The sequence below is a fragment of the Neovison vison genome, chromosome 1 (assembly GCF_020171115.1).
Source record: "Neovison vison isolate M4711 chromosome 1, ASM_NN_V1, whole genome shotgun sequence".
Classification (NCBI taxonomy): domain Eukaryota; kingdom Metazoa; phylum Chordata; class Mammalia; order Carnivora; family Mustelidae; genus Neogale; species Neogale vison.
The window spans coordinates 87,856,893-87,883,315 of NC_058091.1; the positions used below are offsets into that span (position 1 = coordinate 87,856,893).

Sequence of the window (26,423 nt, forward strand, 5' to 3'; positions counted from 1 at the left end):
GTTCGCCATTTTGCGAGGCAGCGGCAGTGGCGGCGGCAGCGGCGGCTGGAGCCTCTGATTGGGTTTCGGGGTCCGGTACTGGAGCCAATCAGCGCGGGCAGCGAACCGGGGGAGCGAGGCACGGTGAGTGTGAGGAGCCAATATCCAGCGGCCCAGAGCCGGCCCCAGCGCCCCGATTGGCGGGTCTCGCTGACCACTCAGGAGAGGCCCAGGCGCCCGTCGAGCCCCGGGAGTCTAGCTGAGCCTAGCCGAGCGGGGCGGCCGGCGGCCCCGGCCCCGGGCCTGTGAGTGCCCCGGGCCATTCCCAGCCGGGGCCTGCAGGGGGCCGCCCCGCGCGAGGATGGCGCCCTCGGGAGCGAGCATCTCCGGGTTCACACTCTTGCAGGGTGCCTGTGCCAGTTGGGGATGCCTCCCCGTTCTCCCGATTCTTAAGCCCAGTTTGGCAGGCCCAGGCTCGGGGTTGGTGGCCTGCCTGCCGCGAATGTCCCTACACTCAGGTCCACGCACGCCCGGGGCTTTGGCGGTCTTCTCCAGATCGTTCCAGTAAAAAAAAACTGAAACCCGTCCTTGCACTCTCCGTGCTCCAGCCCTCGGGACGTGAAGTCTCCCGCGGGGCCCGCGATCCCTAGTCTTCCGAGAGTCGGGTCTGCCTGTCTGCAGTACCCCTGGGTCGCGAGTGAGGCCTGGGGAAGGTACGCGCCGCGGCCACAGGGCCCGGAGTGCGGCGGGGAGAGAAAGCCAGCCCGCCCCCGCCTTGGCTCTCTGCGGGCCCGCCCCCGCTGTCTCCCGGGCCGGGGGAGGGGGTCCGTTAGTGCGCCCACTCCCCTACCCCGCCGCGCCCCTCCTCTCTGCACGCTCGTCCCGGGTCTCCGGCCGGGCGCCGTTACCACCCCCTTTTGGCTCGTCATTTCCTCTTCTCCCCGCCCCGCTCGCCCGGGCAGAACCGCACACCTCCGTCTTGGAGTCCGACCAAGCGGTCTCCCTTTCTTGTCCTGGCTGTACAGCCGTCAGTGCATTCGGTGCCTGGAACCTCACTCCTAGAAGATTGCCCGCCCTGCGCATTCCTTTTCCCGGAGGCTGCACAACTTGTTTCTCATATTATTAGTTTTCCCCGTTGCTCATCTTGCGAACTCTCCCTTCTTTGGGAATGTAGAATTCTTTTTTTTTTTTTTTCCTTTCACTTTTCGGTGTCACTGCATATGTCAGGCTTGACTCGTTAGCTCAGTCCATAGCCATCTCTTGATTTATTATTTTTGTTTTTAAGCGTACTTTCTAATTCCATGTTAACGTTTTTCTACTCAGGTATTTATAGAAACTTAACAGTGTTGTGGGGTTTCGTTAGGGTGAGACGAAATCATTGACAGCCATGTCTCTAGCAGTTAGTGTGTACCAAGCATCACTCTATATGCTGGGGAGAAAGTAGGGAGAGGTCAGTTAAGGATCGTACTGCCTGGTGGAGATTAACAAGTGAACAACTAAATAATACTTAAAGGTTAGTGCTATAAGGAGGCCAAGTTCAATTCTGTGAAGTTACTGGTGTGTGAGTACTAACAACCTCTGTGTCACACTCGATGTTGCCACACTTTTCGTTAGCCTTAAAGGACAATAGAATTTCTTCTGACAGGAAAGAATGGAAGGGCATTAGTCAGAGAGAAGAGCATGTGCAGAGGCACCAAACTGTGCTGTGTTTGAGGGGAAAGGTGGGGGAAGACACTGTACAGTACTCAGGAGAGTTAAGGCTGGAAAATCCAGGTGGTAAAAGGGCTTGTATATCTTGATAAGGGATTTTCAGAAATAGTTGGTTTTTGGATGTTCAGATGGAAGAAATCCTGGGGTGTGTTTTTTTCCGGGGTCTGAAAAATGAGTTTCTGAACTCTGGGTTTCTGCAGTACAACAGTAGCTGAATTTGGGGGAAGAAAGGAAGATTTTTCTCCCAGGACTTTAAAAGTTTTTATTCATGTGAAGCATCTTCTAAGTCATGGCAAATGCACTGGGTCTTAAGTATATGGTGCCCATTTTTATGATCACATTAAAGGTCATGAAACTGACAAATTTCAGAAAACTCTTCCTGGTCCAGTGCTCTCTCCACTAATAAAGCTTCGGAGAGGGGTTTTTGTTTTCACTTTTTAGAATGCGTTTCTGATGCATTCAGATATGTTTTTTGGAACATATTTGTTTTCCAAACATTGTTTTAACTTTGGTATGTAAAAATGGATATGTAGAGCCTCTTTAAAACCACTGGGCACTTTCACGAGACTTTTCTTAAAGGCACTTACAAGTTAAGAGTCTGGTTGCTCTTGTGCTAAACATCTCTAAAGCCTCCACCTGTCTGCAGAAGAACTTCTTTGCCTGGAATTTCAAGAGGTAGTATTCTGGCCTCTAGCTTTCTCTTGACATGGGGCCTTTTAGCCTGCTATTCATATCCTGAAATTTCTGTTCTTGTTTTTATGCTGGCTCTTCATGGAGAGTACTCCGCCCCTCCCACATCATCACATGTATAAATTCTGCTCACACTGTGGACCGGTCAGGTGCTACATTTTCCTAAAGCCTTCCTTGACTTAACCTATCCCCAGGTGGAAGAAATGCCTCTTCTCCCTGTTACTGATTTACCTTGTTTCTCACTTAGGGTTCCAGCTTTTTACTTCTTTACCAAACTTAAAGACTCTTTGAAGTTAAGATCTTTGTCAGAGTTTTCTCATTTCTGAAACCTTCAGGATGGTGTCTGGCAAATGATGCCTCATTAGTGGAGACAAGGAACAAATTAGGAACTCCAGTCTGGAAATCCCTTGGACAGTAGGGAAGCTGGACAGTCCTTAGTTCTCTGGTCTTTTATCAAACACAGATGAGGACCCATTTGTTGAGTTGTGAAGTCACTTTAGTGGGTGATGCTGCCATTTTTTTTACAATACAGTAGGAAGTATCTGTGTATCTTATGTTACATAAAGATAAGCATTTGTGGACATTTTGTTGCAGTTACTTTTTTTCTGTTAGGTGTGCAGTGATTTGTGGGCAAGAAGATTTGAAGGCATTATTGCAAACTTTACCTGGTAGGGATTGTTAAATACAGTAATTCCAAAGGGCTTTCACATGCTTATGGTTGAGTTTTGGAAGTTTTAGCTTTAAAATGTGTAGGGACACGTAGAATGGGTTACTGGTAGTTAGCTATGTTTAGGGTTCTGCACCTTAAAGCGGGGAGGAAGAGGATTTTCATGCTAGCAAGAATATACACACACTCTTTGAGAAAGAAACATCCAAAACTATGTTAGGATCGAGAGCTAGACTGAGTAAATCTGGCTGACTTAATTTTTTTCAAATGTTGGACAGAAAAGCACCGGAGGATACACAATGTCCTATTGTATTGCAGTTATGCTAACTGAAGCTCAAGGTAGTAGGAGCACATGGCTTCTGTGAAACCAGTTGTGTACATATTCACCATTAGCAGTCTCAGTATCATGTTGCAGCCTGAATCCCTCATTCATCGGAAAGAAAAATGCTGTTAGATTGAGAACCGCTTCCTTTTTTACCCTTCAATGTACAGTGGATTGAAGTGTTTTTATTACTAGCATAAACTAGTTGGGAAAATCTGCATGATGTTCTGTTTTACTCATTCTCATATCCTTCATAAAATAAATTTCTCGAAATTAGTGGTCATGGAAAAAAATCTCATACAGGAAAGGGATTTGGGCAGGGGAGTAGATGGTGGAGTGTTGAAAGAAGATGTTCCTTCATGATCCCAATTTTTTAAATCAACTTTATTGAGATACAGTAAGACATAAAAGTAATCATTTTTTTAAGTGTTCATTTTGATGAACTTAGGTTTATATACCTATGCAACGACTGCCATGATAAAAATATATAAAACATATTCATCACCCCAGAAAGTTTCAGGTGCTCTATCCTGATAAACTTCCCACCCCTATCCTGCCCTGCCTTTCCAGTCCCAGGGAACCACTGATCTGCTTTCTGTCTCTAGATTTCTGGGCACCTGGGTGGCTCAGTGGGTTAAGCCTCTGCCTTCGGCTCAGGTCAGGATCTCAGGATCCTAGGATCGAGCCCCCCATTGGGCTCTCTGCTCAGCAGGGAGCCTGTTCCCCACCCCACCCCACCCCACCCTGACTGTTGCTCTGCCTACTTGTGATCTTTCTCTCTCTCTCTCTCTCTCTGTGTGTCAAATTTCTCCTGCTTTTTGAGTTTCATGTAAATGGAATCACTTACGCTCTTTTGTTACCAAGATCCTTAATTCTTTAATTTTATTAGTTTATAAACATAAATACATTGTAGTGAAGTTAGAGACAAGGTAGTATAGGGAAGACCATTTACTTCCCTGCAGAGCCATTTAGTGTTGCTGAAAACTTGATTTCTGTACTGTTCCAGAACCTCAGGAGCCGACTTAGTCAACCGGTTCCGAAGAGAACTGGTATAAAAATCAAAGTCATTTTGTCAGTATACAATGAGAAATAACAAGTTTATTTGTGTTACTGATCATATTTGGTTTCTGTTGGCGTATCTGTATGTAAATCCAAATTATAGTTAGATAGTTGCTTGGTGAGCATTCCATCAGAGCAAGGGTAGTGAGTTAGAGAACCATATGGCCACAGAACAGCATGCAGTGATGGCACAGTCATCCTGTCACTTATTTATGGCTCTTACACTCTTACTCTGCATACCATTTTGGTGATGAGTAATAAGCTATACACGTATTTTAGTATAAAAATTTTCAGACATACAATAAAGTTGAAAGAATTTTACAATAAACCCCAGCATATACCCATCACTTAGCATCTCTTGTTAACACTGTACCATATTTGATTTATCAGGTATCTCCATCCATTCATATATCAATCTGTCTTATTTTTTGATGCATTTCAGGGTGAATTTTAGACCTAAATATACTTCTTCCTAAATACTTGCACATGCACTTGAATATATTTTTATTTCTCTCACACCATATTGAGACAGTTTACAAGTGATTAATCTCATCTACCATGTGTGATTTTAGGGAGAGTAGTGCATTTCTTTGCTGACATAATGTGCAGTTCAATTTAGCTCACATAACTTCATCATTCAAATTTTAGAATTTATGAAGGCCTGGAGAAAAGTTGGGGGTGAAGATTTATCTACATTTTGATTATATATACATGTACCTTTCTCATACTTCCAAGGTGAATTACTCTTTGATGGTAATTGGTATAATTTTGGTAGTTGGTATAATTTTTAAATTTTTGAGTCAAATTTATCTAAGGTTCTCAAGTAACATTTCTATTTATCTAATTGCGTCCTTATTTTTAAAAAGTCTTTAAGTGAGCAGGATTAATTTGACCAAGGCCTGAATATTTGATAATATTTAGGGACTTACTCCTTTTCTAATGTTTGAAATTATACTATAGAAACGATACTGTGACGTGATGGTAACGACAAAGGAAGAGTCCTTCCTCTTTAGAGGTAAAGATAGAATTTTGGAGTAACAGGGGCGCCTGAGTGACTCAGTCGTTAAGTGTCTGCCTTCAACTCAGGTCATGATCCCAGGGTCCTGGGATTGAGCTCCCTGTCTGGCTCCCTGCTTGGCAGGAAGCCTTCTTCTCCCTCTCCCACTCCCACTGCTTGTGTTCTCTCTCTCCCTGTGTCTCTCTCTGTCAAATAAATAAAATATTTTTTTTAAAAAAGAATTTTAGAATACTACAGTGTCTGGTATTTAAAATAATTCAGGGTTGGGTAGAAAGTAGATGAGGTGTGTAAAACAGGATTGACCATGGGGTAAGAATTGGAGATGGCTGTGGGGGCTCATTAATGATGTTCTCAGTACTCTTTTTTTTTTTTTTTTTTTTTAAGATGATTTATTTATTTAGAGAGCACGCATGTGCACACATAATCAAAGGGAGGGACACAGGAAGAGAATCTTCTTTAGATTTATTTAGAGAATGTGCACTAATGTGGGTAGGGGCAGAAGGAAAGGAAAAGAGAGAATCTTAAGCAGACTTCATGCTGTACATGAAGCCCAAAGCAGGGCTTGACTTCACGACCCCAAAATCACGACCTGAGCCAAAACCAAGAGTCTGACACTTAACTGACTGAGCCATCTCGGCCGCTCCTATCACTGGTCTTGCATAGGTTTGGAAATTGCCATTAAAAAAAAAAATTAAAATTATATAATAAAGGGTAGGATAGAATTAGGTCTATTAGGTAGGCATTTGAATGTAAGAGTGGGGGAAACTTAAGTTCTTTCTAGAGAAACTCGTAGCCTTAATATGTCATGTAAAATTTTTCGTTCTATTTATAAACATCATTTTTGCCATTAGTGTAGCTTTTTATTTCTTGCTCTGGATTAAAATGCAAATTCCTAAACCTTCACTTGAGCTTTCTTAGTACTACTTAATGGAGATTTTGATAAGCAAAATGGCTAACGTCAGGTCTGGGTAATTTCCTTACTAAATAATAAGCCATGAAATTTTACATTGCAGACCATGTGTAGCGAACTAGAGTAACACATTTGGTATTTTATTGGCAGGCAGCAAGAATGTGCTACAAAATAAAGAAACTGTTTATCTTCTAAAATACGCGTGCAGACCTTAAAACCAGTGTTAAATAGGCCTTGTAAAAACGTGATATTGTGGTTTCATGAGTATTCCTAAATTTGAAATGTTCCCCTGGTAGTATTGAAGGTAAGGCTGCCAATCAGAACTGACTAAAAGCACTTTGAAGACATGTGAAATGGCATTATGGTATTGCTGGCCTGAGTGTGCCTTGCAATCCTAGTTACAAATGATGTCAAAAATGAACGTTTCCTGTTCTCTTACCCTGTTTACTTTCGAATAAAGCACAGCATTAAGTTATCAATGTTAATCATCTGGCAAGGCTTTTATTAACAATCTCACTTAGTTTCTTTCCAACCCTTCTAATAGGAGTGCATTTCGCAGTCTTCTAGGATCTCCTGAGTGAAACTCACTGTGGACAGGATTCTAACTTGGAGGGATCATGGAGCAGTATACAGCAAACAGCAATAGTTCGACAGAGCAGATTGTTGTGCAGGCTGGACAGATTCAGCAGCAGGTATGGAAGTACAACTGCTTTAAACAGCACAGCTTTGGAGCACCACTCAAGTGGGGAATTTATTTAGAGGTCCCAGATCTTACAAATAATAGGTCTGGTGACTTGTGCCAGAATGCTTTTTGAAGATTGGTTGTGCTGTGATTTCTCTCATGAGCTCTGTGTTCAGTCCATGACAACATAGAATTTGCTCTTCTCAGGAGTCTTGTGTAATACTGAATTGCCCATTTCATTTTGCTTAAAGTCAAAACCTGGTCTTTTCTCAGATGGAAATGTGGAGGGTTTTGGTTTTGTTTTTTCTGGATTCAGTTTTGTTGTTTTTCTTCTTGACTAAGCTAGCTTTGTGATCTTTCAAGGCTGTGGCATAGTGATAAACCAAGATAGCATCCAAGAAATCCACTGTTCTTTGATTTGATCCGTCACGGTGCTTATTCTGAAAAGCTGTAGTTCAACATGAGGTTAATACTTAGCCCCTCTTACGAATAAGCACATACTAGAAAGGAATCCCCTGTTGGTTTATTCCTTAATAAGATAGACTGCTTTTTTAGATTTATACAGAGATTACATTTTCTGATGCTCTTTACTAGCTTTTTATTTTAGTAAAAGTTTACTTGTGTTTCTCCCTAGAAGAAAAGACATTCATTATGCATCTATTTGACCTTAGGCCAAGATTGGGGAATGTTTTGTTTCCAAAAGGGAACTTAGAGAATACAGAAAAGTAGATGGTAGGGAGTGCAAAAGCTGTTTTGATTGTAACTTGCTCCTAGCTAATGATCAAAGGAAGGAGCAACTTTTGATTAAAAGAAAGTAATTATTTAAACTCCTTCGCTAGCTTTTCCTTCCACACGCAGCTGCTGTGTCTCTGGCAGCTTCCTTCAGCTGCCTGCTTGGGGAAGGGGATTCCACAAAGGGCCTTCTATTCACAGAATCGCCCTGATGGATGAAGTCTTTTTCTGTCAGAACTTATCATTAAAGGATATAAAAATTAAGTTAAATCACCAAAAACATTGCTTCTAAGGTAATCCAATTGAGTAGAAGTTATCTTAGTTTTGGGCCATGAGAGCAGTGACCAGCATGAAGATGATTTTGGTTCACAGTGATTGCTTCATTCTTCCTATCTGGTGATTACATTTAAGTCCCAGAAATTCTTCACTGTAGCTTCAAAGCTGTAAAAACCCGATAACTTTGTTGTTGTGAACTCATTTGAGGAAATAAAAAGCATTAAGATAACTCAAAGCAGAAGGATCAAATGCTTATTTCTGGAGGGAAGGAGTTCATTTAAAAAAATTGTGTTAATGTTGGACAACTATTGTTTTTGAGTCATGGAAAGGTGTTTTGAGTTTCACTCTGGGGATAGAGGGCTAATATCTTTGATCCTGCTACCATGACAAAACAGCTTCAGTATAGGGAGTCTCTACAGTTTTGAAAGTCTTCTTGGGTGGGACTGTTGAAAGAAGATTCCCTCCCTCTCCCACAAGAGGTAAGGTGATCTCATATCTTGAACTCTCCATTTCCTTCCTGACACATTTCAAGCTCTTCCTGTTCCTGTTCTCAGCAGCAGGGTGGTGTCACTGCTGTCCAGTTGCAGACTGAGGCCCAGGTGGCATCCGCCTCAGGCCAGCAAGTCCAGACCCTCCAGGTAGTGGTGCCCTCTCTGATTCTCTGTAAGCCCTGCATGAACTTCTTCTGTCCTCATGTCTGGTGCTGTTTGTGGTAGGATCTCAAGGAGGAATGGCAAAGCCAGTTGCATGTTTTTGATGCTGTTAACTTGTCTTTGAGGCTTATAAGATTCCAGTTTGCTCATGTTTCATGCCTAGTTGTGTAGCAACCCCAGTATCAATTTTCTAAAATTGAATTTGGCTGTTGTGTTTCTTTGGGAATACCTGGGAAGGAAATGGTGTAAGTGACGGTAAGAAATTCTTACAAGTGACATTAGAATCTATTTAGATCTCAAGCTCTATGATCAGAATGCACGGTAAAATTCCTATTTGTATTTATCATAGTGGAATAAAAAATAACTAGGGTTAGATTATGTTTTATTTTTATTAAAAGGGCAACTCAGCTGCAGAACAATCCTTTTACTTTGCAAGGTTTATCTGATCAGTGAATCTTGTTAATCTCTTAGCTGCTGCCTTTTCACTACCTTTCCTGAGGAAACCATGTCCAGTTTTATTACTACATTTGCAAAGATTACCGTGTATCTCTTCCTCAGACAGAGGTGGAATATGCTTTCTATAAGTCTTAGGTGTTACAGCCTATAAGAATTCTTAACTAGAGCAGTTCCCTAACATTATGTATTGCCAAGCTAAATATCCTAAATTGGGGTTATATTTTGGCCAGTGCCTATGTAAAAATGAGAGTAAAAGCCCAAGTTTTTTCTGTGTCTGTGGGTTACTTTGATGAAAATGACTCTGTTTTGAGAAATTGGCAAAATTTGAGTGCCCTTCCTTTTTTCCTCCATTGGAAATGATTCAAAGTAGGACTTAGAATGTAGAACTGGCATCTTACTTCAGTGCTGCGAAGCACCTGGCAGTTACCTGCCCCTCATCATCATTTCAGCCCTACCCACACACTTGCCACATGTAGTACCTGATGGTAATATGTAGTCAGTTCTGGACATAAATTAGGCTGAAAAAATGCTGAGCTTATAGGTACTCCTAAATATGTTCAAATCTCAGAGTTCAACAGCTTGTTCTTCATGTTTTTCATGCTTGCTTCATCTTATTGATACATAAAACAGTATTGTCATTAACCAACCCCTTGTGGAATGGGAATGTAACATGCTCTTAACTGTATGGCTTCTTGTCTGATGCATGTGTCCTTGTAATCATTCATATGTTGTAAACACAGTGGGCTCCTTGGAGTCTCAAATGGTTTATCATGTATACATTTAGCCTGTCAGTGAAGGGAGAAGTTCGAGATGATGGGTAGTCAGAAACTTATGAACAGTTGGGCCTTAAAATTTATGTTTCTTATTTATGTCGATTTTATTTAAAAGAAATGGAAACACTTTATGTAAATGATGGAAACCTTTCCTCTAGGGGTCTCATTATTTTGGAGAATTTTTTGCAGTTATTTAATAAATATTCAGAACAATCCTTTCTGATGGAGTATATGCAAACATTGGTGTAGCAAAGGGAATTTAATTTGATAAGGAAGGGAGAAAGCATGAGAGAATCAGATTGTAAAGTCCTTTAAAAAGTAAAGGGGAATTTCTCAATGAACAGTTTATGAAACTTAGGGTTTAAATGTTCCTAAAGATTCTGATGCATTTGGTGGTGGTGATGGTGGTGATGAGGAAGAGGGCACCTTAATAGCTAATCTATTCATCTAGGGAAGACTGACCTTTTAACCAGTTACTGTTACTTGAACACACTTTTCAAGGGAATTAAGAATTAGAATTCATATTTTAGTCATATGAATATTCTTGTGTTCTGTTACAAATAATTCCTCAAAACAAGGACAGAATCTGAAAATGAAAATTTTGGACTTGTAGCTATTCTTTTGGACGTTCCATTTCATTTCTAACATGGCTTGGTTTTTTGGCTTTCGGAATGCATTCAGTTAGCTGGGTGTTTTTTATATTGGGATTTAAGATGTTACAGAACACATATAATGCCCTGGCTTCTAAAGTACTGTTTACTCATAGGAGCTTGAAGATTGGGAGTTTTTTGGTACACTTCAGTGTATTAATTCCCATATTTATCACTGTTTCTTTTAAAACTAAAACAACTGTGCAGATATTGGAGGGTCCAGTGTGAGGAATTCACCAAAGAGCTTGAAAACTGATCAGAAACTATTTCTAGGCCTTCCCTAGTGGGCTCTTGAAACCACCATAGGACTAGAATTCCCAGAGTGATACAGAGAATAAAAGTTGTGTATTTCATTTATGCTTGAGAGACTATAGGGAGAAAGGGTCTTCTGCATAAGCTTCCAGAGCTGCTTGCTACCCATCCTTCTGGAGTCATTACTAGGTGGTTTGATTTATTCCTTCCAGGTTATGTAGAATTTGCACTCACACACCATCACCACCATCAGCCTTCCCTCTCATTGCCTCCTCTCTAGCCTTTACTAGAAACTATACCTGAATGATAGTCTCAAAAGGCACATAGTCTGGATGTTTTGATTAAGTGCTTCTCATGGATTTATGTTTTATGTCTGTTGAGACTTCCTCAAGACCCTGAATATACTTCATTATATCTGACCTTAAAGTGTTCAATTTGGCGTTTTGTCAAAGATAGAGCATTTTTAAAGAAGATAACTTAAAGACAGGGACTTGAGACTTACTTTCTTAGTGTCTCTTCTACCTTTTCCCCCTCTACCAAGGCAGCAGAATAGTTCCAGTGATTATCTTTGGTAAAAACCATTTTGTGTCTTAGGTTATTTCATTGTTCTATCTTATTTCCTTCTAGGTTCAGGGACAGCCATTAATGGTACAGGTCAGTGGAGGCCAATTAATCACATCAACTGGCCAGCCCATCATGGTCCAAGCTGTCCCTGGTGGACAAGGTCAAACCATCATGCAAGTACCTGTGTCTGGGACTCAGGGTTTGCAGCAGGTGAGCGATGCAAAAAAATGTTCAGACAGAATATCGGAGTAACAGAGTAGAGGTTTTAAAGAAGAGCTTGTTAGAAACTGTTTGTTGATTTGGCATTTAATCATTTGCCACCCTACATTCACAAAATTAGTTAATATTCTACTTTTGTACCACAAGTGACAAAAGAATTAAAGAAATTGGAACGTCTCTGGTAAGGACTAAAATGTTAGGTATGATCTTGAATCAGTATATAAAGAATACAAAAAGATGAGAGTCCAGTTTATTAAAAGTAATTCATTGGTTTGATCTTCTTTGGAACTTCTGGCAACTGAAAGAATTTATAGTGTGCCTTGGAAATTAATTGTTCTTGGTCAGGAATGTTACTTTTTCATCACTTGCTAGATAATCCAAATTATAAATTACTTGGAAAAAAATGAAAGGAAATCTGAAAATGAATATTTTGGACTTGTAGCTATCCTTTTGGATATTCCGTTTCATTTCTAACATGGCTTTTTTGGCTTTTGGAATGCAGCCAGTTAGCTGGGTGTTTTTATATTGGGATTTAAGATGTTACAGAACACGTATAATGTCCTGGCTTCTGAAGTAGTCTGTTTACTCATAGGAGCTAGAAAGTTGGCAGTTTTTTGGTACACTTGAGTGTATAAAAAAATAGCTACAAGTCCAGAATTTTCATTTTCAGATTTCATTTTTTTCCAAGTAATTTATAATTTGGATTATCTAGCAAGTGATGAAAAAAAGAAAAAAATGCTTCAGTCCAAACCCATCATACATACCTAAAGCTGTGTAACCCTTAAATACTTTTTTTTCCTAAGATTTTATTTATTTATTTATTTGCCAACAGAGCACAAGCAAGGGGATCAGCAGGCTGAGGGAGTGGGAGAAGCAGACTCCCTGCTGAGAAGGGAGCCTGACATGTGGCTCAGTCCCTGGACCCTGGGATTATGACGTGAACTGAAGGCAGACACCTAACTGACTGAGCCATGCAGGCATCCCAATACTTTTATTTTAAAAGAACTGAAAAATGAATGGTATTTCCCTTTCAAAGTTAGAGAAAGGAAGAAAGAACAAAATGAGCGAAAAAGCAGGTTAAAATTAATGAAGTAGAAAATTAACAAAAACATAGAAAGGGTAAATAAAGGCAGATTCTGTAAACAGACGAGTAAAGTGCTTAGGTAAATCCACTGGAAAGACTGATTTAGAAACAGAAAACAAAGGTAAAATAAGACCTGCAGATCGGTAGCATCAGATTTGTAAAAACTAGAGGGATTTTTTATTGAGTTGGTAAAAATTAAAAAGAGTTTATGTCCAATGCTATAATAGATGTAGAGAAAAGGAAACATTATTATTTATAATTTCAAATTCTGAAGGCATCTCACTATTAAATATATAAATATAAACCTTTGATCTTTCTGCCCCACTTCTGAGAATCTGTTGTGTAAGAAGAAAAGCACCCACATACAGGGAAAAATGTGCAAAAACATTGCAGCATTGTACTAGGAAAAAAAAAATGTAATCCATATGTCCATTCCATCAATAAGGATAAAGAAATTGCTGAATACATCATACTCTATATGTTCATATATGGAGCATTTTGTCCTTATTAAAAAGGATGAGGGGGGCGCCTGGATGGCTCAGTGAGTTAAAGCCTCTGCCTTTGGCTCAGGTCATGATCCCAGGGTCCTGGGATCGAGCCCCGAGTTGGGCTCTCTGCTCAGCATCCCCCCTCTCTCTCTGCCTGCCCCCTCTGCCTACTTGTGATCTCTGTCAAATAAATAAACAAAATCTTTTAAAAATAAATAAAAATAAAAACATTTAAAAAGGATGAGGGGTAATAGATATTGAAGTATTTTTAGTGAAAAATAATTTGCAGAGAATTATATATACTGTGTGATTTCTGTAACGAATAGCTAAACACTCATGTGTATATACGTTTATGTGCATAGAGGCAGAGGCAAGGGAGAACTATTAACTTTCTAGTGTATCTGTATTTTGTTTTAACAGTTAAAATGATTCCAATGATTTAGGTATTCTGGGGGAATTTAATAGAAGTTGAAAAACCCAGCCATGATCACACTACTTTATAAATCTAAATTAATCTTTATATAAAACCTTGTAATTGTATGTATACTTTCCTTGCAAAGTATATTCTGGGATTTTTTGTTTGTTTTGCTTTATTTTTGTTTTTTTGTTTCTATAGGTAAGATCACTATAAATGTATTTGAGTGTGATTGCTTTATTTTCCAGTTGAATTCTTAGAGTAATTTCTTTGGAGTGGAAGGATTGCTTGAGCAAAGGGTAAGATCATTTTTAAGGCCGTTGGCATATTTTTGCCAAGATAGAGTTGTAGTTAGGATTAAAAATAGCTTCCACATTGCTCTATGCATAAATGTATGAGGCTTTAAATATATTTTTTGTGTGTTTTTGCCGCAGTGTTGTACTGCTGTTTCATTTCTGTCCTTCCCATTGCCTCCTCTCCAACCTCCCCCTTGCCACACCTTCCTCTCCACTGTTGAGTGGAAATGGTATAATGCTAGGAACTGTGTACTGTGAATACAGTGACCTGACTTCATTCCCAGGTCTGCCATTAAGCAGGATTTCTAATCCTGGCCAAGTCATTTGATTGTCAGTGTTCTCTTCCAGAAATGCATTTTATATCAGGTGATGTTTAGGATTCATTCCAGCTCTGAATTCTATGATTTTATGGGGAATATTTTGGCCTTTAAGAGACTTTGAAAGGGTTATTTATTTCATTCCCTTCCCTCCAAGTAGGACTCTAAGTAATCAAACCACCCTGGAGAAATTCTTTTCTGTTAACATGTATAAAGCTCTAGGTATGATTCCTTAGCCTCCCTTAAAATGCTTAAGGTTTCAATCCCTTTTTATTAGAGATTGCTTCTCATTAGTGTTTTTTGAATAACCGTATCTTTTAGAACAGTACTCCTTAATCTTTTTTTGAATTGCATGCTCTATTTTAGAATTCCATTGAAACTTGTATCCCCTTAGAAAAGGTACAGATGTTCAGATACATGCTAAATTTGTGTTTAATTTTAAATTAAGATCCCTGGCTTTTAATAAGGATAGTGGAACCAAAGTAGAGAGTGAAGAAATAAATGCAGGAATATTGGAAGTTAATGTATAATTAAAAATAGTATAAAATACCAGTGAAGAAGTGGTATAAGAATGACCTAGAAAAAGAAAACGTGGTATCTCATACTATATACTTGGTAGATTTACAGTATAAATATAAACAAACATACTTGGAAACTTTGAGATTTTATTTACAGGAGAATGTTCTTTATGTTGTGGAGTAGAGAAGGATTTTTTAAAGAAATAAAATTTATGTGACTACTTCAAAATAAAAATGTATATACATCAAAATATAAGTAAAAGACATGGTACAGATAAGCAGGGGATACTTTCAACACACATAATTTGGTTTGTGTCCAAAATCCATAAAGAATGTTTATGTACTGATATAAAATAACAATGAACAGAGAATATGAATAGATGGAAAAGGAAATCCAAATGACTAATAGCAGGTATCCCTGGCTGTTTGAAACTCAGGAAATAGATTTAGATAACTAAATAAATTTGTTTACTTCTTTATGTATTTGCCACTACTTTCTCAGTGCCAACTATGACCTAAGTATTTGGAAAAAGTCATTAAGAAGACCTAGACAGAGGATTCTGGGAATGTGGTGGAGCAGGACATTCCAGGAATCTTTCCCCCGACCCTACACAATAATCGCACTGGCAGTGTCTATCTGCTACAAACCATTTTGGAACTCTTGAGTCTACTGAAAGCTTTTTACTTATAGGGGGAGACATAGACTTACAGTGAAGATAATTTCAGTAAGTTTGAGTTCTTAGCACAATAGCAGCTACCAGCAGCCTAGCCAGTAGCTGTACACAGGTCTTAAACCTTTGGGCAGCTTATAGGAGCCAAGGTGAACAAAATAGATGCCATCCTCTAAAATCAGGGATCACTCATTGCTACTTCTGATCAGAGGTGTAGACGAAGGAGGAGGCAGCCTAAGTCATCCCACGTTACACCTCTGTTGTATAAGTCCCTCTCCCTCTAGCTGAAGTGACTGCTAGGGAATTTTTTATTTTTATTTTTATTTTTTTAAATTTTATTTATTTATTTGACAGAGAGGTTGAGATCATAAGTAGGCAGAGAGGCAGGCAGAGAGAGAGGGGGAAGCAGGCTCCCTGCTGAGCAGAGAGCCTGATGCAGGGCTCGATCCCAGAACCCTGAGATGATGACCTGAGCCAAAGGCAGAGGCTTAACCCACTGAGCCACCCAGGTGCTGCTAGGGAATTTTTTAAAAGCCAGCACCCTTACCTGCCCCCTTCATTTTCTCTTTTTCCCCTTTTTGAGAGCTTAACTTTAGACTCTAGGACACTCAAAAGAAGTTGAATATTTGGAAAAATTAGAAAAGGACTACACATACTCGGAAGGACTACACAGGCTCAGAAAAGGCCTTGGGTTTATGCCTTAGGCTGATTTTTTGGCACAGAGACTGCCTATAGCAATCAAAACAATAACAGCAAATCCCAGGGAAGGGAAAGAATTTGATTTCCACAGCTACTACATTATTTGACTTAATATGCAGTTTCCAACAAAAGTCATAAGGCCTACAAAGACACAGGAAAGTGTGGCCCATTCAGAGGAAGAAACTAATCTAGAAACTGTCCTTTTAAAAAATAGATTTACTATAAGACAAACATTTTAAAAATAACTGCCCTAAAGATGCCCAAAGAACTACAAGAAGATGTTGGAAAAGTCAGGGAAGCAATGTATGAACAAAATGGAAAAACCTATAAAGAGATAGAAAACCTGAAAAGAAATTCTGGCACTGATAAGTACGATAATGAAAATGAAAAATTGACTAGAAAGATTCAGAGCAAATTTGGACAGATAGAAGAAAGAATTGATGAAGGTAAGGCAGCGGAAGTGGTTGGATCTGAGGAACAGAAAAAGAAAACATTGGAAAGAAGTGAACTGTGAGTCCGCTATCAAGTGTGCCAACAGATGCATTGTGGGAGTCTCAGAAGAGAAAAGTTCAGAGAGAATATTTGAAGAAATGGCTGAAAATTTCCCAACTCTGTTGAAAGACATGAAGGTGAACTCAGAGACCCACAGCAAGACACATTACCATTAAACTTTTGGAAGCCACAAATAGAGAGTCTTGAAAGCACCAAGAGAAAAGTGATTTACAGGGGATCCTGAGTAAGATTGTTAGCAGATTTCTCATCAGAAATTTTGGAGGCTAGAAAGCGGTGACTGATATATTCGGAGTGCTAATAGAAAATAAACCTGGGGCACTTGGGCAACTCAGTCTGTTAAGCATCCAACTCTTGATCTCAGCTCAGGTCTTGATCTCAGGGTTGTGAGTTGAAGCTACACTGGGCTCCATGATGGTTGTGGGGCCTACTTTAAAAAAAAAAAAAAAAAAAATCAATCAATGGGGCACCTGGGTGGATTAGTCAGTTAAGTTTCTGTCTTCAGTTCATCGATGCAAGAGTTCCCCCCCCTCCTTAAAATACTGGCAAACCCAAATCCAGAGCATATTAAAAATTACACACTATGATCAAATGGAATATATTCCCAGAGTTCAAAGATGCTTCCACATAGTAAAATTGATCAACATAATACATTACAGTAACAGAATAAAGGGGGAAAAAACTCTAGTCTGTTGAAAGAACACTCAGATCAAACTTGCAAAAAGATAGAATGTATTATTTATGGGAAACTTATAAACTAAAACCTATAGATAGGTTTTTATGGGTAGATGTGTAAAATGCTCTGTGAGGATGATCACATTTTAATACAGTGAATAATTTTTAGATGGGAAGGGAATGTTAAATGAAGCAAATATGGCAGTTAATTTGTGAAATCTGAGTGGTGACTGCATGAGTTTCTAATATGATAGTCTCAATTTTTCTGTATGTTTAAAGCTTTTGTATACACATGTTTATAGAATAACATTTTTTTTTCAAGATTTTATTATAGGGAGCGTTAAATAGACAAAAACAAAGAGAATGGTATGATGAATCCCTACTACCCAGCTTCAACATTTATCAAAACATAATCAGTCTTCTAGTTGCATCTGTGTTCCCTTACTCTCTCAAGAATTATTTTGAATATATATATAATACTCTTTTATCTATGAAAAATACTTAACAATGTTTTTAATGAATATGCTTTAAAAATATATATAACCGTGCAGGCATGGGTATATATCATCTTTTTTAAAACTGACTTTGATTCCTTAAAATCATCTTATATCTAGACAACAGCCAAAGTTCCCCCCATTCATGAATGGAAAACAACTTATATCTAATTTATAATAAAGAACAGAACAAGATTCTTTTTTTCCTCTTCAGAGCCTTTCTTGCTTTCTAGAGGAACTTGGGTACCTAATACTCCAGGACCAAAAGAAACGAGTGCCAGCAGGATACTAACCTTTCTCTGTGTTCTCTTGCACAGATACAGTTAGTCCCACCTGGACAGATTCAGATCCAGGGTGGGCAGGCTGTGCAGGTGCAGGGCCAGCAGGGCCAGACCCAGCAGATCATCATTCAGCAGCCCCAGACAGCAGTCACTGCTGGCCAGACCCAGGTAATTCCCATGATCTCTCTTAACCCAAGAGCATAACTGATTGGGAAGGGTCAGACAGCTGAGCCAAATATTTCACGGGTGTAGAAGTGGGGAAGAAAATCATAGAAAATGTTATTTTCTTTTCTTAAAAAGAATGGTCCTTTGTGGTAGCTTTGGAATCTTTTATAAATTGTCATGATTTCTGTCCTTCAGACCCAGCAGCAGATTGCTGTCCAGGGACAGCAAGTGGCACAGACTGCCGAAGGGCAAACCATTGTCTATCAGCCCGTGAATGCAGATGGCACCATTCTACAGCAAGGTAAATGTGCCTGTGCATTTCTGTAGGTCTTTGGGGGGCATCTTTTTTATTCTTTGAGTAGATAACTGCTCCACAAATTTTGTGGTGTCCTCCACACAACATACTTTTTTTTTCTTTAAGATTTTATTTATTTGACAGAGAGATCACAAGTAGGCAGAGAGGCAAGCAGAGGTGGGGGTGGGGAGGCAGGCTCCCTGCTGAACAGGACCCTGGGATCATGACCTGAGCCGAAGACAGAGGCTTTAACCTACTGAGCCACCTAGGGGCCCCACATACAACACAGGTTTGAATAACAAATTTTTTTCTAAATCTCCATTGATTGTTGTTTTCTTGTCATTCATACAAGTGTTGGTAACATTTGTAGGCGATCCTACAGTGGTTGTTAAAAGACTGTCCCTAGGAATTATAGAAGCTTGAACCTCTTTGGGGGGGAAAATGTTTCTAAATAGAAGATTGGAAATACAGTTTCGTTATTGGTAATGGAAGAAACAGATCAGAAGTCAAGTTGGCATTTAGTGTTGTTGCTACTTACAGGGTTTTTTGTTTGTTTGTTTGTTTGTTTGTTTCTTTTCTTTTTTCTGGTCTACTTTATTATTAGTTTTTTCCCAAAAGACTTAATATATGCCCACTATGTATGCAGCACTTCACTAAGAAAGAATTTTTTTTTTTTTTTTTAAAGATTTATTTATTTATTTATTTGATAGTGATCACAAGTAGGCAGAGAGGCAGGCAGAGAGAGAGAGAGGAAGGGAAGCAGGCTCCCTGGTGAGCAGAGAGCCTGATGGGGGACTCGATCCCAGGACCCTGGGATCATGACCCGAGCCGAAGGCAGAGGCTTTAACCCACTGAGCCACCCAGGCGCCCCAAGAAAGAATTTTCTTCTCAGAGAACCTCTAATCTATTAAGGGAGACACATATGTGACCAAATAAATGCAGTGCTGAGGCTTTATAGAGGTATGTTCTAGGAAAAGATAGTACATAAACATAGGAGCGATGAAATCTGTTTGACTTGGGAGGAGAATGGATTTCAGAGAAGAGGAGATGGCTCAAACAGAACTTGAGCTTTTGGAAGCCTCTGTCAGAAAATTAAATCCGGAAAAGACATCTGAGTCTGTGAGCAGAAGTTTGACTTGTGAGGGGATACCTGGGTGGATCAAATCAAGTCAGTTAAGCCTCCTTGATTTCAGCTCAGCTCATGATCTTAAGGTTGTGAGATCAAGCCCCAAGCTGGGCTCCATGCTAGGCATGGAGACTGCTTAGGATTCTCTCTTTCCCTCTCCCTCTGCCTGCCCCCACTCACCCCCATGCATGCTGTCTCCAAAAAATAATAATAAAATAAAAAATAAAAAAAATTAAAATTAAAAAAAAACAAATAAAAAACAAAAAACCTTTGATTTGTGATTAAAATTTAGCAGTATACAAGCTCCAGTGAGTGCAGTAGGTCTGCTCTCTTGTGACTCAGGAGAAAGCCTGAACAACATTGAGCCCAGGGCTCAAAGAGAAAATGGTGAACAAATCCATAAGTGGTACTGGTGATAGTTTGGGGCATGGAGTGCTTGGTTTAGCAGGTTTAGCAGGTTGAGTCATTGTCAGTTTAGGATAAACATATTATAAATTTGTAAAATCTCCATCCTAAACAGATTATTCATATGTACAAAAACAGTGGTATAGCTGAAGTCAGACAGACCTCTGGAAGACGAGGCCTCCAAACTTTCTCACCAGCTATAGAACTGGAATACCTAGGGAGGTATCCACTAGAAGGATAATTTTATCAGAACTGGAATCCAGACAGTGACTAGAATATCAAAGGTAGTGATCATTTGGCTTACATGTAGCAAACCACACAGAGAGTAGGAGAGTGTTTCTCCCTTTGTACTGTTTTTCCAGGGTAAATAAGCGTGTGCCAGATAGAAGAGGGACTAACTGTGTTCCCTTCTTTCTGTGTACCTGTTTTTTGTTTGTTTTATGTTTTATTTTCTTAAAGTTACAGTCCCTGTTTCAGGCATGATCACCATCCCAGCAGCCAGCTTGGCAGGAGCACAGATCGTTCAGACAGGAGCCAACACCAACACGACCAGCAGTGGGCAAGGGACTGTCACTGTGACACTACCAGTGGCAGGCAATGTGGTCAATTCAGGAGGGATGGTCATGGTAAGAAAATGGATTCTTTACCTCACCGTTTCTGTCATATATCTTTCTATATATCTCTTTGTCCGTTTTTTTTGGATGTGTAATTTGATGTCTTTAATAAAGCTTGTTGATAATGTTGGCCCCTTGGGGATGAATTGATCCTTAAGGCATTTACAGAGATCTACTTCTATAAGAAACATTACAATGCATTATAATTCATTCTGAGCCCCTGTTATGTGTTGGGGACTATTCTAGGTGCTAGATAGAGATAGAGCAGAGAATAAACAGTAGAAATGTCTACTTTTGAGTAATCTTATTCAGAATTCAAATAATGAAGGCACAGGCTACTAATCTTTGGGAAGTGGGCAATATATTGCCCACAGCGAGTGAAATAAAAGTAAGCTCAAATTCAGATTGTAGTCAGTAAAGAAACCAAAACATGTATGCTATGAATACATTGAGAAGATAAGGAGGGAGAGGTGAGTAGTGGGGTAAGTGGAGGCTAAGGCCTCCTGTCCAAAATGGATGGCAGGACACAATACTTAAAATGGGTAAATTAAGAACAAGTAGTAGAAGCCTGCACATACAGGTGGAGGAAGCTACCAGAAGAAACAACACATCCAATTCCAAGTTGTTTTAGTTGGGAAGGGAATGGGGCATGGAAACCTGTTACTGGTTTCATCATATACTTAGTAGAGTGTTTTTAGTTTTAGTGTGCTTAGAAAAATTAGGTTTAAATTATTTAATAAGTTAAGTAGCTAATTATGTAACTGTAGACATTTTGGTCAACCTACCTTTGTACTATTTGTCTATGATTACTGTTCCTGACCATTAGATGGCAGCAGATTTTTCTAGAAATGGAGTCATAGGTGGACATTGTAACTCCTGGGTTCCCTATGACAGTCCTCTGGAATTTTGATTTAAAATGCAGACTGTGAGTGTAAATGTTCTCCAGGAATCTGTATTTAACTATGTGCTCTATAAAAGCTACTCTTGATAGCATTTAGAAAAAATAATGTAACAGGACTGAGAAGCAGTTCCCTGTGTCCATACTGCGTGCCACTATTTAATAAGCTGTGGTTTTCTTTTCGTGTAGATGGTGCCCGGTGCTGGCTCAGTACCTGCTATCCAAAGAATCCCTCTCCCTGGGGCAGAGATGCTCGAAGAAGAGCCTCTCTATGTGAACGCCAAACAGTACCACCGTATATTAAAGAGGAGGCAAGCCCGGGCTAAACTAGAGGCAGAAGGAAAAATCCCAAAGGAAAGAAGGGTGTGTATAACATTGAAAGAAGGAAGAGAAAGGGCAGGGTTCTACTTTTGAAATTACTTTTTATATGGTTTGTTTCCTTGAGCACCTGCCGAACAATTGAAAGTAAGTAGCTATTAGCTTTATACAAGTTTGCATTTGTCATTGCTCTGTGTGGCTGCAGCTACCATAACAAAACAGTAACAGGGGCTTAAAAGAGTTCATTTTTTCCCTTACACAAGAGAAATCCAGAGAGAAATTGTCCTGGGCTGGTAGCCCATTTCCACAGTCCTCATGATGCTTTCTCCAGTCTCACTATTCTGATAGCTTTAGTGTGCCAGTCATAGTCCAGGATGAGTGCTTGGGCTCCAGCCTAGGTAGAAAGGGAACAAGAAAGGCACTCTTTCTCAAGGAAACTTTGAAGAAGCTCCATACATCTCATTAGCTATAACTTAATTATATGGCCACACTTAAGCCTGCAAATAAGGCAGGGAAATGCAGGGTTTTGATTTTTGTGTTTTTTACTGAGCAGTCATCTGCTCAACTAAAATTTGGCCTGTTAATGAGGTGAAGGAGAGAATGTGTATGGGAAAGGGTAGATAGAGACTGTTGCTACACCTTTGGGAAATCTTTTTTATTTATTATTCGTTTAGCATTCATGTCTTTTTTTTTTTTTTTTTTTTAAGATTATTTATTTACTTATTTGAGAGAGAGACAGTGAGAGAGAGCATGAGCGAGGAGAAAGTCAGAGAGAGAAGCAGACTCCCCGTGGAGCTGGGAGCCCGATGTGGGACTCGATCCCAGGACTCCAGGATCATGACCTGAGCCGAAGGCAGTCGTCCAACCAACTGAGCCACCCAGACGTCCCAGCATTCATGTCTTTATGAGAGTTAATATACGGTCAGCTGCTGCCAGTGTTTCCTCCAAAGCTCTCTCTGTAATTCAAGGCAATAATGTAATTCATAATTGCCACTGGTGGCTCTGATGACACCTCTCCTGAACTTCAGAAAATAGAATCTGTGCATGAGGTAACTGTGCTGCTTCTGACTAGTACCTTTATTTCTCTGGTTTTAGAAATACCTGCACGAGTCTCGGCACCGTCACGCCATGGCTCGGAAGCGAGGTGAAGGTGGACGGTTTTTCTCTCCAAAGGAAAAGGATAGTCCCCATATGCAGGTAAGTAGAGGATACATTTCATTCTTCTCTTTTTGCCTTGTATTTTCTTGGGAAGAGCATTCAGAGTCCTCTTTTTACTTTCACACCAGAGACTAACTACATTCTAAGTTGAATGCATTGTTGTCTCTCTCAGATTCCTTTTTGCCTTAAAGTACTAAAGGTATTCAGTCAAGTGCCCTTTCTTCCTTCTCATCTTTGCCAGTTATTCCTAGTAATTCCTTCTTATAATTCTCATTTTTCTTGATTTTGAAAGAAAAAGTTTATTGTCTCCTAGTGTTATAGCACAGTCATCAGCAGGTAACACTTAACTGCTACGTGCCAGCCATTACATGAAGCATTTTTGTTAAGAACTTTTTTTTCATTGACCCTTTAGAGCAGCCTCAAGCCCCATGAGGTAAGAATTCTTACTTCCATTTTACAGTTGAATCTGAGGTTTAGAGAGGTTAAGTAGTTTGCCCAAGGTAAAATACTTAATAAAATGGTGTACCTGAAATTCAAGTGCAATTCCAGAACTTACTGTAACTGCTGTACTTCACTGGTTCTTACCTCTGATTCCACTGATTGTACTTATCAGCATTTCTGAGTCAGTATATCCAAAAGAGAACTCTTGATTTCTGTTCTGTTTTTTATCCTTAAAACCAGTCATTCAGTAAATGACCTGTCCATCCAGCCGGTTGCTGAAGCTTAAATTGTCCAGTTCTTGAAAAAGTCCTCTTGTTTTTACCTTTAAAATAATAATCCGAATTAGTCAACAACATTTTTTTCCCTTCCAGCTGGCATCAGCCTGAAGAAATCCTTTATTTGCTTCAGTTCATGTAATAGCTGCCTACTGGTGTCCTGTCTTCCATTCTTGTGCTTCTCTAGTCCATTCTTCCTTCACATCTTTGTATGGTCTTCTTAAAATGTGTGTCATCTCACATCACTGTCCTGCTTAAACCCTTCCACTCCTGCCATTTCCCACTTGCCCTTAGACTAAAATCCAGAGTGCTTATCATGGCCAAAAAAGGCACGTGTGCAATCGAGCTCCTGCCTACATCTGGCTTCATTTCTTCCTGTTCATGGTCTTTATGCTCTTGCTGTACTGTTCATTGATCTGTCTCCTGCCATAGGACCTTTGTCTTGAAAATAGCTAATTTATAAAGCATGACTGTCTTTTATCTTTTAGATCTTGGTTTAAGTCTGAGGCTAGAGCCCAAGTAGGTCTCTTCAATCTCATTATTTTTTCACATCTTCCTCTTCTTTTGAGCATCATAATAATCGACTTTATTTGTGTCATTGTTCAGTCAGCGTCTCCTTCACTAGACTGTAAGCTGTGTAGAGAGTAGAGGATTGTTTTGTTCTCCATTGTATTGATTGGACTTAGCATAATACCCAGTCCAGAACAAGCACTCGGTAAATGTGTTGAGTTCATGGTTCCTCCCATTTCCTGCTACTTTATTCTGTGTGACATTGCATCCCACCTGTACTACCGCCAAATCGGTCTTTAGAACGTAGTGCTTTTTTAACTATGTTGGTCCCCTGCTCAAGGATGCATGCTGGCTTTTATTTTTTACTGCATCTGATCCCACACTGTTTCTGTATGACATCTAAGCAGCTTGGCCTCCTCATCTCTTTCAGTGTCCAACTGGGAATCCTCAGTATTTCCACACAGGAGCACAGACTCTTCTGTCAGTGCTGTTCATTCCTTCCTGTAATCTGGGAGCCCCTCCTTTCTCATTGTTCATGCAGTGTGTGGCTATAGAGTGCCATCTGTGGGCATTAAGCCAGGAACTCCTGATTCTGTGTGCTAGTAGTAGGATCTTGGTCAAGTTACTCAGGTTCCTTTGGCCTGAGTTCTTTCACCTATAAAGTAGGCTGCTGTTGATACTTCATAGGACCATTGTGGGGATTTCATACAGTAAGCCATATTGGGCACCTGCTTAGCACATTATCTGGTGCATGGTGAGGGCTAAGTTAATGCTGGTTACTATTCTTATTCATTGTTCCAGGACCCCGCTGCAGTCCTGCCACCTCCAGAAATCTTTTAGCTTTTTCTTAGATCACGTCAGTTGATGCTTCAGAGCTTTGGTGTGGAGGAACTGAAGGCGGTTATTGTGGAGTGTTACAAAAGGCTTCCAAGGACTGATCCCTGTCTTAACACTGCAGGTTTTAAGTGAGAGGGGACAGGCAAAATTTAGTGAAAAGAAAAGGGAAATAGTGAAATGAGAGCCAGGAAGATTTGGGCATTAGTTCTTGCTGGGCTGCTGACTAACTTTCTTTCTGTAGTCCAGGCAAATCACTTGATCCATCCAGGCTTCAGGCTTATTTACTAAATGAGTGCATTAACACAAATGTCAATGTCCTTTCCAGCCCTGCTAAGTACTTAGTATTTAAATATGATGAACAGAAAATCATGGCACAAAAATACAACATGACATAGTTTCTCTCGGCCACTTAAAAGACCCTTAAACTTGAAAAGTAAAACACAACACAGGTTCTCATAGGAAAGAGATACGGTGTCAACTCTGGAGTGTTTGGAAGTGGAATGCCAGGCCAGACTTAACAGTCCTTTTACACAGAGGTTTGTTATCTCTTCTTTCCTTATGAAGCTGCATTTTAATCCACGTAGGTAAACTTAGATGCATTCGTGACCTTTGGCTTACTTAGCAAAATTCTGTGTATTCCCCTTGGTGATGAAAAGCCTTGAGTTCCGTATTACTCTCGCAAAGGATTTTAATCACTATTACTCTTGGTCTCTAGGATCCAAACCAAGCAGATGAAGAAGCAATGACACAGATCATCCGAGTGTCCTAACCCCAGGCCCTGTGATGGAGCAGATCAAGGTCATGTTCCTTGCCATGTTTCCCACTGTTCCTGGAAATTGATCACCTCTTCCAATGGGACACTGACGATTCCGTGCTGCCCTTTTCTACAGGACAAACCACTTAGTTTTTAATAAGTGGCTCAGTATTATAATTGCAGCAATGTCTGGCAAATTGAAGTCGCAAGCCTTTGTCTCGCCCTTTCAGACAGGACCTATTTCAGACTGTTGATGACATTGACATTTCGTGGATTAGGATGATGCAAGGGACCTGTGCACATAAGTGCACACACAGCACTTACGTTGGCTTCTGAAGCCAGCCAGCCATCTTAGCAAGGGAGAACAACCTTCTCAACCAAGACTGAAATCAGGGAAGCCGATGCCCACTCCTTCCCATGGAATCTAAGCAGCATCCATCCCTCTGATGTGGGATCTCATGCTGACTCACTGGACACTTTGTATTCAGAGGTGGCTTCCAGGCAAGGAAGTTCCATCTCATGACATGGAAACAATAAATTGTCTGAGATACATTCATTATCTGTGGT

The 26,423-nt window shown here is 40.0% G+C and overlaps 1 protein-coding gene across 9 annotated transcripts; it reads left to right on the plus strand.

Moving 5' to 3' along the window:
* The first annotated feature begins 2 nt into the window (after positions 1-2).
* NFYA (nuclear transcription factor Y subunit alpha) lies at positions 3-26,412 on the plus strand. 9 transcript variants are annotated; one of them, XM_044250633.1, is made up of 10 exons: positions 3-123; positions 6,900-7,047; positions 8,600-8,686; positions 11,457-11,603; positions 18,097-18,228; positions 18,421-18,526; positions 20,529-20,677; positions 21,753-21,926; positions 22,977-23,078; positions 25,818-26,412. In XM_044250633.1, exons 2-10 carry the CDS (start codon positions 6,973-6,975, stop codon positions 25,869-25,871), a joined length of 1,026 nt encoding a protein of 341 aa, XP_044106568.1. In that variant the 5' UTR covers positions 3-123; positions 6,900-6,972; the 3' UTR covers positions 25,872-26,412. The 9 variants fall into 9 exon arrangements, with proteins under 9 accessions (XP_044106568.1, XP_044106561.1, XP_044106533.1 ...); XM_044250626.1 differs by having other exon boundaries at positions 8,600-8,683; positions 20,511-20,677; XM_044250598.1 differs by having other exon boundaries at positions 4-123; positions 20,511-20,677.
* Positions 26,413-26,423: the final 11 nt, after the last annotated feature.

Coding starts and splice junctions, on each gene's coding strand:
- NFYA (XM_044250598.1), top strand. CDS start 6,973: ATGGAGCAGTATACAGCAAACAGCAATAGTTCGACAGAGCAGATTGTT. Junction 18,229..18,420: donor TCACTGCTGGCCAGACCCAG/GTAATTCCCATG, acceptor TCTGTCCTTCAG/ACCCAGCAGCAGATTGCTGT. Junction 18,527..20,510: donor TGGCACCATTCTACAGCAAG/GTAAATGTGCCT, acceptor ATTTTCTTAAAG/TTACAGTCCCTGTTTCAGGC.